General features: G+C 38.2%; 1 protein-coding gene across 1 annotated transcript; it reads left to right on the top strand.

Moving 5' to 3' along the window:
* The first annotated feature begins 530 nt into the window (after positions 1–530).
* On the top strand, positions 531–6,787 carry ppp1r3aa (protein phosphatase 1, regulatory subunit 3Aa). The gene is made up of 4 exons (XM_058416661.1): positions 531–1,313; positions 1,507–1,559; positions 1,665–1,765; positions 3,125–6,787. The coding sequence occupies exons 1-4, from the start codon at positions 583–585 to the stop codon at positions 4,967–4,969; spliced, it is 2,730 nt and encodes a 909-aa protein (XP_058272644.1). The 5' UTR covers positions 531–582; the 3' UTR covers positions 4,970–6,787.
* Positions 6,788–15,695: the final 8,908 nt, after the last annotated feature.

Here is a 15,695-nt window from a genome sequence, read left to right as displayed (position 1 = left end):
AGAAAAACTACAAGTAAAAATACAAATATAGGGACATAACATTTGCACAGCAGAAAATAATTTTTAGGTCTTAGAACACATAATGTGATGTGTTGAGCAACAGCTGATTTAGTGCCACTGTGTCCAAAGACAGTCAGTTACAAAATTGTGTACATAGTGTGACTGTTTATATGACACACATCATAAATCTACCGATAGATCTACCGGGCATCAGACTAAACAAAACTCATAGGGCAGGATTTATTTATTTATTTAACTTCCTTTAAAAATAAATTTTAATATAAGCCTAAGTTGCTTTCCACAATTCTCTCTGCTTATCAGGCTTGTCAACTGTGTCACAAGAGCACATGCTGTTTCAGGGTGTTGTCTGTAGAGGGAAGACTAGCATTCATGGACAGAGGTTCATGGGTAGACGGACTATTTTTAAGCCTGGCTTAGAGCACAGCATAGTGTTTGGCTGCAACCTGAGTGGATATAGGCAGTCACGGTGTGTGGGGTATCAGTGGACGGAAACTTCCCTGGCTCCCCTGTCTCTCAGTCATACACCACGCAGGAATATCAGTTGAAGAGCTGGGACCTGCCATGGCTTCCTGCTACACTGAGCCGCCGACACTCAGTGCCTGGAAACCAGATGAAGACGAAGAAGAGCCAAAATATCCACAAAGGAGCTCAAGTGATGAGTCTGAGGAGTCGGAGCCTGAGCCACCACTGGCTTCTGTGGGACGAAGAAGGGTTTCTTTCGCAGATGCTTTTGGCTTGGACTTGGTTTCTGTTAAGGAATTTGATAACAGACTTGAGAGAGCTGAAGGAAGAGAAGGAGATGAGTTCTATCTGTCCTGCATCTTCAGCGTCCCAGCTTCGGATGAAGAGTTGGCACTCCGGCTTCACCAGAACAAGCTGGAGCTGGAGAGCATTGAGCTCCTGCCTGGCTCCACCACTATCCGTGGCACTGTCCGTGTGCTTAACCTCTCTTATCACAAGGTTGTTTATGTACGAACTACTTTGGATGGTTGGCAAAGCCACTTTGACCAGCTAGCTGAGTATGTACCTGGATCCAGCGATGGAGAGACAGACCGCTTCTCCTTCCAACTTACCTTGATGCCTCCCTTTCCACCCGATGGGGTGCGAGTGGAGTTCTGCCTCTGCTATGAATCCTCCACTGGAATCTTTTGGGCAAACAATGGAGCTATGAACTATGTGTTGTTCTGCCATCAGAGAGGAGGAAGAGCCCTGAAAGAGAAGGAGGGAGGGAAAGAAAGGGATTTTGAAGAGAACAATCAAAAGGGAAAAAAGAGCTGCTTGAAAGCTATCAAGTAAGAAAAGCTGCTTTTGTAGTTACTCTAATTACCAATGTTTATTGAGACAAAGTTCTGTCAAATGTGCAATAGAAAAAAAACCTAATCACTGAGACGCAGTGCTGTTAATTATGTTAAAAGATCACAGGATATTTTGTTGACATATGACTACAATAATGTGTATGATTTCTTCCATGTCATATGTTTACAGAAAGGGGAGTTGTGCTGAGTCGAAGCCCATAGACATGAGCAGTGAACTCTCAGGTGGGATCCAGAAACAACACTTGAGGGGTAAACTTAATCAATTTTAAATGCAAGTCTGACAGAGGCATTTATTTCTTTTCTTTTTCTTTTTTTTCTTTTTTTTAGAACAAGAGACATCTAGGTCTGTAGAGAATAAGAAAGAGAAAACTCAGCACAAAGCAGAAAGTCTATCAGGAGATACACTAGAGGAGAGCTGCAAAACTTTGGTAAGGTCACTCAGTTCTTGTGCTGGGTTTTCTTACCTAACCCTTACATGACACATATGAACAAGCAGTTCTATACAGCAGCAGTGGGGGGCATTCAAGAATTGCGTGCACTTTGGAGGCATTGTACTGGATCGGGTTACTGTTTTTCTCAGAAATTTGCTTTTTATTTTTCTATAAGTATTACAGGAATACCAGGTTGTGACATTTTTACATTAAAAAAGGTACAGTTTGAATTTGTACATTTTTTGAGAGAGCTTTATAAGTTGAATTTAGGTTTAAAAAAATGTAGAAAGTAAGCACACTATATTATTAACAAGCAAAAATGTAACATGGTTTAAATTTTCCGGGACTCAAAAGTTAATTTTCTAAGCTAGAGATTAAAATAGCTACAGTTGGGCTCTAAAGCATGGCCTTTAATCCTTCCGAATCCCTCAGCTACAAGTTGCTTTGGGAAAAGACATCAGTCAAATGAATAAATGTAAATTCAATATGTAAAATGTAAATTTAAGCTTAAAAGAACACTTATGAAACTTGCATGTGTATGGTATTAAATATGCCTTCTATGCTGTTTTATGTAATAATATTAAAATGTGCTTAAAGTTAGTTTGAACATGAGTCTAAACTAAACAATAATCAGTAAAAGTGCAACATTTTGTCATATAGCATTTGTAGCTCAAGTTCATTTTGAGTTTTGGAAATGCTTTGGCTCCAGAATTAAAATGTTTGGGATTTGGACAGCTTGTAATGTGCGTCAGCTCAAAGGGTACAGTGCACCAGACTGAGGGAGAGCAGTAACATGATGCACAGGAACATATAGCACCCTAAAACACATGTTTCTATCACAGTCAAATTACCAGTCAAATTAATATAGCATCCTTAAACCAATGGAAACTTATTTACAGTACCGTGATATACATTATCTATATACTGGCCTTAGCTTCGTTAATGCAGTAAGCCATTTGCCTTAACAAGATTGTTAACAAGAATCTACTTTTTCCTATTTTCTCTAAAGAAGCTGTAATTGATTCTCTACCATCATGCTCTTCTTAGCAAAAGAGAATTGTAATAGTCACATATTTATGACATTTTACAATTTAACAATCGTCAAATACTAACATAAAGTTCACTATGATTTACGAATTTTGGAGGGTTTATACATAGCTTTCTAGCTATTCAATGAAGAACCTGAATCTTTGGTCATGAAGAATTACACATTGGGCCTTTGATAGTTCTTCCACTCAAGTGTTTATGGTTCGACTGAAATGTAGCCATCTTTTCCACTCATCCAGCACTTAATCTCTTTCATTACTTAAAATGGTCTACTGGAATAATGATTTTGTGACTATATTTGTTTAACAGGCTGAAAGACGGAGCAGGCGGCGAGCAGCTCGGTTGGCATACTTGCAAGATTTTTTCTGTCATAGGGAGACACACGTCCGGCTAATTCAACCTCCACATATAAAACATACTAGTGTTCTAGATACTTCTAGTACACTTCAAGTATGCAGCAGAAATGAGCAACATGAGACTAGATCATCGATTCTACCTGACCATCAGATTCCCTTACTTCCCCTGGACTGGAGTAGAAACATCACATCTGGAACAAGGCTGGATGTTCCTGAGAAAGAACACACAGAGGATGTGTCAATAGAGGTGTCAAATGATGCCTGGGTAGCTTTCCTCAATGGCACAGATAGTTTAGAAAACCACAACAATGCGTTGGACCAAACGTGCTTGCTTTGCTCTGCAGGGTCCAATGCTTCCCAACCATCAAATACAGAATATGATGTATCCAATATAGGGGACAATATATTATCAGTGAGGAATAGTCAGGAGTGTGCATTGACCATTAGGGATGGGTCACACCATGAGTCTGAGCCTGCTAAACTGTCACCATCTCTTGACCCCAGTCAAATCAGTGAGGCACAAATCATTTCTGAATCACACACTGACCAGGAATCAGAATCAATACGGATAGAATGGAGGCCCGGTGTCATTGAGGCGCCACATGACAGACACACACTTAGTGAAAGGTCTTTTAGTAAAGATGAACCCATGCTATTAACCAAACAAGAGGAGACAGCCGATGCTGAGGATGCCACAGAGCCACCAAAATCTAAAACCAAACCAGGAGTCTTGCTTGAACAATGTGCAAAGAGTACAGAATTCTTAGACATGAACGTGAAAGGGGACACAGACCGAGTAGTTGAAGACACTTTGACATTAACGAGGATCAGGAATCAGCCCTTTATAGAGAGTAGGGAGTCTTTAGAGAGACAGCATATAGATGAAAGCATAGAGGCAAAGAAAAAGAAAGAGCATATCCCAGAAGAAAATGAGAACGCATCCCAAATGAAAAGGATATCTTGGAGTGAGTATGAAGAAGCGTTAGTGGTACTAGAAAGCAGATTGCAAGAAGATGATGAGGAACCATCCCAACTAAAAGATGGGAACACAGAAATATGGATTTCCTCAAGGACAAGTGCGGTGTGTGATGAAGGTGAACCACATAAACAGACTGAATGCCTTGATAGTGGAGAGGAGAAGGGTGTGTGTTACGAGTTAGTGAAAAATAGATTCTCTGACTCAAGTGAGAGGCAAAGAAAAGAAAGTTCATCTGTAGAAAATATAGCTGATAAAGAATGCGAAAATGGTTTAAAGACTGTGGGTCAGAGTATATATGGAAGATCGAGTGAGGGTGATGACTACATAGACAAGGAAAAAGATAAGGAACTACACAAGCTTCAGAGTTCCTCTGAATCCCACCCACTTTCACCTATGCTATGTATAACCAGCCATACCAGTGGTCCATCTGGGCACTTCACCTGTACAGAATCTCTGAGTGAGAGTGAACTTCTTTTTCCTGCCCCTCACAAGGTTTTTGAGAGAGAGGAGACCCTGAGATATAGGGTAGCTCAGGACCTCCAGGATACAGGTGTGAGGACTGAGTTTCCCAGCTCTTTTCCTAGGATTGCTGCGCCCTCAGTGAGCAAATTGACAAGCTGGCTGCTGATATGCTGGGCCAAACTCTCAAATCTCAGCTTCATCACTGGGGCCATCGTATGTGCCATCCTGTTTGTGATCTTTGTTAATGTTTGTTTGCATGACCTCCCAGTTTGTCTGGTCATTTACCTGTTGTCTGTTTGCTGGTGGTGTAGACAGGGCATGAAAAAGGATGTGACCACAGCTGACAGTGTGGACTGACATCAGTAATAGAAATGTTTCACTTTCAGGGCCCAACACCAGTTGTCTACATGTACCAGTGTAGCATTTCTTTCTATTGAGGATGTTGCTTTCCTTCATCCATTTTGCGAAGATGATGAATATAACACATAGGTGCGCAAATATCTGGGACCTCCATAAACAGTAATAGCAAGTTAATGTAGCATTTTTGTTTGTACTGCTAAATATAACTATCACAATATCAGACTCTCATGACTCAGGCTACCTTACATTGGGAATGTTTAACATTCATCTCATATTTATTATTAATTAAAATAGTATCTTTTACTTGCAGTGTTAGGTGTATTAAATTTTAATGGCCCCTATTTGCATAAAACTTCTACAGCACAGATTGTCAGTGTTTGAGTATAGTAGGTCTAGTAGAGCATAGTAGTTTTATGTTTTTAAACATAAACCAGGACTAGACACGGGGTTAGGGGTTAGGGTATGGTTAGGGTTAGTGTTTAGGCTTAGGATTTATGGTTAGCCCTGGTTCAGACCAGGACTGGATACATTAGATCAGAAATAGAGAATTTTCACAGATTAGTGAATTGACAACACTGCTTGTTTAAAAAAAATCAATAATAAACAATGTTTAAAGATGATTGTGAACAGAAGTGTATTATTTGCCCCCTTGAATCAAACAAAAATCTGTTTGGAGTCTGTGGTGGTAGACAAAAGTGTGTTAATTGTCAGTATGAAACAAAATGTACAATTTTCATCAACTGTTAAATGGTTAAGAATTAAAACTTGAACTAGCAATTCAGTCATGTTCCAAATTTTAGTTGAATACCTCTGCTGTATAATATTAATAAGCTTTATCACTTCAAGCTGTTTTAAATTAGGGCTGCAGAGTAGAACTGAGGACACTTAAAGGTATCTGATTTTTAACGTATCAACAAAGAATTTATTAGCAATAATTAATTAGTCAAAATTTTATGTGATTTATTTGATTTGACTCAGCAACAATGAACTGTATGTGTTCATGCACAGGAATCTGTTCTATCCATGTACATAGGTGTGCATTTAGGCTATGACTGACATCATGGAGCACTGCTACTTGTTTATACACAAGTGTTATGGATGTGACATTTCCTGCAACATCTACCATGTGACTAAAACAGGATCAACCATGGGAACAGAGTGTTAAAGAGAGAGAGAGACAGAGAGCAGATGCTGCGTGATACATGAACTCAGTCACGTACGTGAGTCAGAAATTTAATTCTCACATGTAACCTGAGATTGGCCCACACATGACAGGCATATGGAGTGTATCTTCTTGATATCCGCAAACAATGGACTGCATACTTGTTATATTTATATATATACTGTACATGCAGTAGATTATAGACATGGAATGTGTCATACAAATGTTGGTATACTGCTCTCATGCTGTGAGTTTCAAAGGCTAAAGTTCAAGTTATTACGCACAGTTGTATGTGTGTGTGTGTGTGTGCGCGCATGTGTGTGTGTGTGAGAGAGAGACAGAGAGAGAGAGAGAGAGAGAGAGAGAGAGAGAGAGAAGGGAAATAGAGCCACTGGTTGACTGACACTTCAGCCACCTGATCCATTCTGTTGTGCCTTTGACCTTTTGGAGAACCAGGCTGTAGTCCAAACTGAAGTCTCTCATCGAGTAGCACTTTCAGGAACTTCCAGATAAGACTATACACTCACTGCCTGAAGACTTTTAACAAACCTAAACCCATTGACTTCAGCATCAGCCCCTCAGACACAACTGCAGTGTTAAATGAATACATCTTCCCTCAATGAACACTCTCCATGTTAAATAAATACTATATTGGATATTGTACATTTAACAGCAGTGTTTAACAAATGGAAGATTAAATAAAAAATGATGGAATAATTGCAATCTCACTGAGATCTTAAGTATATATATAAATTTAAAAAATACCCAACATTTATTGCTAGCAGATATATTGAGCAAAAATGTGAAAATATGAATGAATCAATCAATTAATGAATGAAAGGGCCAATCAATCAATCAATCAATCATTTACAAACATAGCTAAATGCTAAACTTTAGGTGTAAAAAAAATATTTTATTGGTTTATGGTTTGCTGATGAGCAAAAATTAAAAAAATTACACACCATGAATAAAAAAATTCTTTCAATTATGGAGTCCAGTTTCCCCAAATCTTAACCTGTTTACTTAACTAGGATATTTTTGCAACAATGCTTTTGGGAAACTCAACCCTGACCACAAAGACTGCCTGTGATGTCCAGAAAAATGTGACATTAGAGTTGGCCACAAGATGCACTGGTGGACATTACAGTATTAAAATACATTAACTTCTCAAGTCCTGAAAATATTATTTAATTTTGGAGTCTATTATATTACATATTAATTTCTTTCTACAGTGCACCATGAAGAGTTTTGATCCCATGAAAATGTGACATTACACAGCTTCATTCTCTCACTGTACCAGCACAGTGGTAGGCAGCTGCAACCAATCCGCATGTGATGTAGTAGATCAAGACCTTATGAGCATCTGAATATTAGAGCTTAATGTGCGTAAGAGGCCATATTCAATATTAAAACAGTTCTTTGTACTTTAAAATATATATATCACTATTACTCTGTAAAGGGCTGTGCTGATATAGCTATGGTTTGTTGGATGGTATTAAAGAGACAGAATCCAGTAGCCAGCATTTGAAAGCTCTAATGAGTGTGCTGAAATGTGATAGCAATCCCAAGCCTGATCAGGCTTGCATATACCCCAGATATGCCTCAGCGAAAAGAGGGAGGGAACTGTTTATAAAGTTATATCACTGCCATCATGTGAGAGATATTTTCTGAGGTGAGAATGCTTTGGAAAACTTGGCCATGACAAACTTGGCACCTGTTTGACATACTTGGCAATCTTTATTATTCATAGATGTGAGGTGGGTAAAGAGTAAAGTAACCCTGATACATGAATATACATTTATGTCTGTCTATCTATCTATCTATCTATCTATCTATCTATCTATCTATCTATCTATCTATCTATCTATCTATCTATCTATCTATCTATCTATCTATCTATCTATCTATCTATCTATCTATCTATCTATCTCTATTAGTATTCGTGCAAATGTCTTATCAGCCAGTCATGTGGCAGCAGTACAATGCATAAAATCATGCAGATATGGGCCAGCAACTTGGATAATGTTCGGATCGTATAGAATAGACCATCAGAATGAGGAACAAGGAACAAAGATTAGTTCATCATTAAAACGTGTGACTACCTCTTTAAAAGTAGAATGTTTGGTGTTCTAGAGCACTTAGTTGTGTGACTACATCAAACCAATGTAAGAGCCTCAGCGAAGCTATTGTCAAGGCTCATCAATCTAGGAGGGGTTATAAGGCCATTTCCAAACAATTTTAAATTTATAGCATTTAGCAGACACCCTTATCCTGAGTGACTGAGTGCAACTTGGTAGACCTGAGATTCAAACTTGCAACCTTCTGATCGCTAGTCCATCACCTCAAACATTGAGTTACCACATCCACTTCACCAGCATGTGACCTACAGGCCTCTGTAATCACATGTTTATGTTTATGGTCATGACAGTACAATCAGTGCTGTACGTATGTATATACATATATGTAGGTGTGTATTTTATGGAAGGATGGCTAGGAAAAATCTCCTTCTCCCCAGAATGAATATGGAAGCTTGGCTTGCATCTGAACAAAATTAACCAACCACAAAGGTTCTGGAACAATATCCTTTGGACTGATAAGATCAAGGTGGAAATATTTGGTCATCATCCACAGTGCCATGTTTGGAATAAACCAAAAACATTGTATCACCACAAACACCAACTGACAAGCAGGTGATGGTGGAGTGGCATTGATCTGGGCTTGTTTATAATCACAGAAACTGGAAAAATCTGCAGCAGTCATTGAGAAAGTGATGAACTTAAGTATATTCTTTAGACAAATGTAAAGCCATCTGTCTAGAAGCTTAAGCAGAGCTGAAATTGGGTCATGTAACTGGACAAGCATAATCTCAAGAACACTAGTAAATCAACTGAATGGCTAAAGAAGAAAAAAAACAAGCAATTGGAATGGCCAGGTCAAAGTTCAAGCCTCAACCCCATTGAAATACTGTGGCAGGATTTTAAAAGAGCTGTGCATGAACAAATGCCTTCAAGCATCAATGAAGTGAAACAAAGTTGTGAACAGCAGGTCAAAGATTCTCCAAAATGATGTGAGCCATTTATAATTCCTAATAAAATGTTTGCTTCAAGTTATTTTTAATAAAGGCGGTTATACTTGTTGCTGAATTATACCAAATTTTTTCCCCACTTAGTTTCTGACCTTATACTAATATCAGTTGTGTTTTTGTTGTCACCTGAGGTTATTTATTTATTTATATATTTAAGTTATTGCACTATAATTATTTTAACCTTAATAAAGAAAAAACAAACAATTGAAAGAGGGTGTACTTTCTATTTACCATTGAAGTGTTTTATGATTTATTAAAATTACATAAGACTCTTCATTACTTCAATATCTCTTGTACTGTATATACTATATTGCCAAAAGTTTTGGGACATCTGCCTTTACATGCACATGAACAACACATGAATTTAATAAGAAGTTGGCCCACTCTTTGCAGCTACAACAGCTTTAACTTTTCTGGGAAGGCTTTCCACAAAGTTTAGGAGTGTGTTTATGGGAATTTTTGACCATTCATCTAGAAGAACATTTGTGGGGTCAGGCAATGATGTGGGACGAAAAGGTCTTGCTCGCAGTCTCCGCTCTAATTCATCCCAAAGGTGTTGAGATCAGGACTCTGTGCAGGCCAGTCAAGTTCCTCCACACCAAACTCTCTCATCCATGTCTTTATGGACCTTGCTTTGTGCACTGGTGTGCAGTCATGTTGGAACAGGAAGGGATCATCCCCAAAGTGTTCACACAAAGTTGCGAGCATGAAATTGTCCAAGATGTCTTGGTATGCTGAAGCATTAAGAGTTTCTTTCACTGGAACTAAGGGGCCGAGACCAACCCCTGAAAAACAACACCTGAATTGGAGGGGTGTCCCAAAACATTTGGCAATATAGTGTAGGTCAATGGAAATGGCATAATAATCTGTTTATCTGTATACAAGTCCTAAAAAACCCAAATGCATGGTTCGGTTTACTGAAACTAAATAGGCATAGTTTAAAAATAAAAGGGCTCAGGTTTCACTAACTGACATAAATGTATTCACTAGACATAAGATTTAATTTAATATACCACCACCAGATGGGAGTATAACAGTACTTTTATCTCAATCTCAATTCTTGATGGAATGAGGTACTCATAATTTTCTGTTGAGATAAATGATGATAGAAAGACTTTGATTAAACAGATGTTGTTTTTGTCCAGATTTTCCACAACATAAAGTGATTAACTCCTCAAATATACAAAGAACCACAACATACAGATATGTTACCTGGAGCACAGAACTGTGATTGTAGAGAAAATGATTTGACACATGAGGGCAGTGTATTTCACTTTATGCTTCCTTTATATTGCACACACACACACACACACACACAACACATCTTACTATCCCTGTGAGGACCTTCCATTGACATCTATATCTTACTCCATTCTTAACCTTAGTAACAGAAGGAAACCTTTTAGCGCTTTTGTGTAGTTTTGAGCTTATGTTTTTTTTTTTAAATAAAATTTTGTAAAACAAACAAACATGAAAAAAAGATAACACCCAAAGGTCAAAGCTGTCAGAGATTTGTATATGTATACACACACACACACACACACACACACACACGGACAGGGATGCGTGTCTCTGTGCATGTCCACACACAGAAACTAGGTCATAACTTGAATATCCCAGGAGGGTGAGCACTCATGCATCATTAGTGAACGTCCAGTGCTTGTGAAGACAAATCTCTCTCTCTCTCTCTCTCACACACACACACACACACACACACACACACGCACACAGACACACACACACACAGACACACACACACACAGACACACACACACACACGCACAGAGAGTTTCACTTTAGCACCTTCCAACAATCTCCAGCAGGTCTTATTTGTGCATGTGTGGGCATGCAATCTTACCTCATCTCACAATGGTTGGTACAGTAGAACAGTGTACATATAGACAAGGCAAGTTTATATTTATAGCACTTTTTTAGTGCTCGTCATATACAAGTCATATTGCACTCTACATGGAAACGAATAAAAAATGCAGGACATAGAGGATAAATAAATAATAATATATGAAACACATAGATATTAGGTATAAAATAGGAATTTAAGTGCACAGGGGAATGTGTAAATAGGGTGTAGTAGCCTTTAATAGATTTTTTCCCCCATTTTCTCCCCAGTTTGTTCACCTGCCATTTCCCACCCACCAGCCAACAACTACAAACCAAGAAGGGTGAAGGCTAACATGTGGTTCCTCTGGGACGTATGAAGCTAGCTAAGCAGATGTTTTCGAATAAATGTTTATGCTGTAACACACAGCAGCATAAAACAAATGCTATCCACCCTCTTCCACATATATGAGCTTACAGATCCCCATGACTAGTGTTGCTGTGATGGGGAAGGGAGAAACTGTATGCCATCCCAAAGAATTAGACTAATTTTGTATCCCTTGCTCCATGCCATAGATTATTGTGATATCACTGGGATTCAAACCCATCTCCTGATATTAAGGCAATTACTTTTTTTGTTGCATTATTTGGGAAGTTTTTAGTCAGTATATAAACCTGCATAAACGTCTGATCCTTTTGGTATTCAGGTCTAGCTGTCGTCAGGCCACTATATTTAGTCTTCTATACAGTTTAATTTATCATGAACTATAAATCCTACAGCCACCTGTGCAGATTAAAAACTAATAATTCCTTCAACATTGGACACATGAGGGCACAGTGCCCAAACTGTGATAACTGCCAGCAGTCAACTTGCTAAGTATAACTAGCTAGCAGGATTATATTTGCCCAACCTCTCACAGAAATAGTGCAGAAATATAAAAAAGGGTAGATACACGTACAAGGACCAAAGTATTAGAGAAAGAGAGAAAGAGAGAGGTGTGTAAGTTGGCCCGAGGCTTCCAGGGCCTCATCAGGCCCCCTGATGGCAGCGGCTCTGCTGAGTGAATCATGATGAGTTGTTTTTCTGCACCACAGCCTGGGTTCCTAATGCAAGGAGACAAGCCTCTCCTAAGAGAATATCCCACAGGAAACAGGGCAGAATGACACTTATTCTCTCTCTCTCTCTCTCTCTCTCTCATCCTTTAGTCACCATCATAAGTTTGACAGCTACCCTACCTGAGCCAATCACTCCTGCCTGCTTTTACAGTAATTAGTGATCTGTCAGCTCCGGTGCAGCACACACATTATAGCCTGCAACGCACTATAGTCAGCAGAACAAACACTAGACACATGCATTCAGCCTCCCCTTGGGTCGCTGTAAGGAGCTCTGATCTCTGTTACACTACAAAAATTGATGTAAAGCTGTCAGTCTTTTTAGTAATATTGTTCTTGTGGAGCCAGCCTCATCTGTGCCATTACAGACCCCAAAGAGGTCTATGGAGTGTGTTCACATGATACACTCTTATGATTCAAAATGATCTGAGACATTTATTGACTCAGTGACCCATATTGCAACACTGAAATGTCATACTTTAAATGATATGCTTTGATTTGGCTTAGAAACAGCAGGCAAAATAAAGTGAGATAGTCAGAAGCTTTTTTTTTATGCTTTTTAGAACCATCAAAATCAACTCATGCATCATGCCATAGAGCTGCTGACTATTTAGCTGTGGCTAAAAATAGTGGCTGAGGTAGATAAATTACTTTCACGGGAAACGTTTTGGGGTGTCTTGTCGTGTCCTTTACTTAAGAATAGCATCTGTCAGCAGTCCTGATAACTGTCTGAAGCTGGCCAAATACTCAAAGTAATCACAGCTTCAAAACATTTCTGATTTTACTTAAAATTCACCCTTGGTGGAATGTAAAATGCAGACGTTGAATTTTCTAAATACGTTTTTAAAATAAATGAATAAATAATGCAAATTCACTAGATAAACACATGGTTTAAGCCTCTTAGCCACACTGAAACAGTGCTGGTTAAAGTAGTAAATTACTTAGTAACACGATTAAGGATGTGACTCCCTAATCCCTTACCTACTTGTTCAGTTTCTAAAACTATGGATCACAATATTTTCCCTGTCAGAATAGAATATATTATTTGAGTTTAAGGAACAGCTCTGTGCTGGTTTTCACATCTTATCTGTCTGACTGCTGTCATTTTGCACTTGTTTACAAGACTCTATTTTAGGGCCACTGTTTTCTCCCCTATAAACGGTATAAGAAATACCAAGGCTGAACCTTTGTAATGCCTTTCTGTCTAGAAGTTCATAAACAAGTGTAACTTACTCCAGAATGCAGCAACAAGAGTTCTTACTAGAAGCTAAAAACATGACTTTACTGCCCTTATTTTATCCACAGCACATTGGCTCCCTTTTGCATTGATTATAAATGAATACTAATTACCTCTAAAGCACTAAATGGTTTTGCCCTAAAGTGAACTTATGGTCTATTACAATCTGCCATGCCTGCTTTGTTCAAACAGACCTTTCAGCACACTTGGTATGGCTTGCCTTTTCTCTTAATTGAATATAGTAATGGATTATAATCCCACTATTATTCAAAAAAGCACTCCCTGCACTCCCTATTAATAAATGAAACAGTATTTTTCCAAGACAAAGCTATGTAATTGGCTCAATTGTGGGAAAAGTTCCAGATTTCCAGTGACCTTGACTGAAGTGGATACTGAAGAAGAATGAATGAAATGGCCAAAAAAATAAAAGAGTTTATTAGAGGGTTTTTTTCCTTTTCATTTAAACAATGACCGACATTTGTAAACACACACACAAACACACACAAACACACACACACACACACTGTTAAAAACTTAACAGAACAGGAACATTATCATTAACATTAACATGCCCAAGTCTTATGTTAGGAGCTTATGGGGGTCTGCTCATCTGAGGCTGCTACATTATTCATCTCCGCTCTTGCAAGATCCAGGCCTTGTCTTTGTGTCTCCACTGCTATCCAGGCCACTGTCAGATTTATGAAGTGAGTTAATGAATAAATAATTTCATCCCATGATGTGTTATTACTTTACTCTTGCTAGTCCTTTTCCATGCTTCCATTTCAAACTACAGTCTACTAAATATTCTCTGCAATAACACAAAAGATTAGAGAATTAGAGGAAAGGACTGAAAGTCATCATTAACCTGTCCTGACAGCCTTCTCTTCCTCTTCCCAGCAACAGTCCATCAGATGCAGGTCTCTTGACTAAAGCCTCCCACAATAAATAGTAAGCAAGGAGAAAAGAAGGAGGATGAGGTTGAGTGAGCGACCAAAGGAGGGATGGATGTGGGAGGCTTGTCCTCTGTGCGAAGACGAGGTGAATCAGGATGCCATTGATTTTCTCCAGATCAGCCTCACAACCTTAAATCACCTGCTCCCATACTTTTTCAGTGTGCGGCCCAGAAGCCAGTGAGCAGTGCTTTATTAGTGTCTGCCGCACAACACATAAGCTCCAAATCCATCTCTAGCACCAGTGCACTTTTGACAGCCTGATAAAAGCTCTGACTGAGAGGGAAAGAAGCCAAACCCATTTCGCTATGATTAGGTCTAGTGTGGCGTACCAACTCTCCTGTCTAACTCAGTAGATAGAGCAGGGATAGGGAAAGATCATGGGAGACAGGATATTCGAGGGAGATTGGTAGGTTGTTTGGGTTAGCTACTTTTATAAGGATTGTTCATGTAAATGGACCCTTGTTGCAGGACATCTCAGACTGATTTCATGAGTATAAACAAACTTCTACTTGAAACTGAAACAAAATTTCAATATTACACACATTAGACAAATACATACAATCAAAAATCTTTGTTCCTCACCTAAAGACTAACAAAACCAAAACCAATTATATTATTTCAGAAAATATTTACACATTGCTTTGAATCATACTAATAGCACTTGGTTTATTTTACAAGGGCAAAAAGACATGAGATAAATGGGCATAAGAAAATACATAGATATTACTCATTTTGTATAGTTATAAGCCAAATCTAATTAACTTGTTATTTAATTCTCCTGTTTCCATCCACCACCCACAATATGCTCGTAGGTTGCTTTGTTAATATAGATTACGTGTAAAAAAAAAAAATATGTGTATATCCTGTAGCTCCAGATCCACCTGTCCAGATCCAATGAATGAATAATTACTACTGTAATATAATAAATGGCCACCTTTTGGGAACCACAGTCATAATCCGTTTATATATATATATATATATATATATATATATATAATTTATATTTTAGAATTTTAAATAGTTTTTTTATTTCATTTTGAAATAATTATTAATATTTCCCTCGGAGTAAACAAATTATTTAAATGCTATTGCACTTCACCCATTTGAACACTTAACTCATGTCATTTAACAAATAGATGCTTCTAATATTAATACACAAAAGGTTGCCTAAAAACTGCCATTTTTTTTGGTTAAATAAACATGATATCTTTCAACACAGACCCACACATACACACACACACACACAACCCTCTCCTTTATTCTTGATGGAAATTAGGCAGCGTTTCTGTTCAGACTGATAATTGCTATGAGATCCTTTTGGTGTTATTAATGAGTCA

The sequence above is a fragment of the Hemibagrus wyckioides genome, linkage group LG19 (assembly GCF_019097595.1).
Source record: "Hemibagrus wyckioides isolate EC202008001 linkage group LG19, SWU_Hwy_1.0, whole genome shotgun sequence".
Taxonomy (NCBI): domain Eukaryota; kingdom Metazoa; phylum Chordata; class Actinopteri; order Siluriformes; family Bagridae; genus Hemibagrus; species Hemibagrus wyckioides.
This window is presented reverse-complemented; position numbering and strand designations above follow the sequence as displayed.

Excerpts from the sequence above, each read along its gene's own strand:
- ppp1r3aa (XM_058416661.1), top strand. The coding sequence starts at position 583 with ATGGCTTCCTGCTACACTGAGCCGCCGACACTCAGTGCCTGGAAACCA. Across the intron at positions 1,314-1,506 it reads AGCTGCTTGAAAGCTATCAA|AAAGGGGAGTTGTGCTGAGT; the intron begins GTAAGAAAAGCT and ends ATATGTTTACAG. Across the intron at positions 1,766-3,124 it reads AGGAGAGCTGCAAAACTTTG|GCTGAAAGACGGAGCAGGCG; the intron begins GTAAGGTCACTC and ends TTTGTTTAACAG.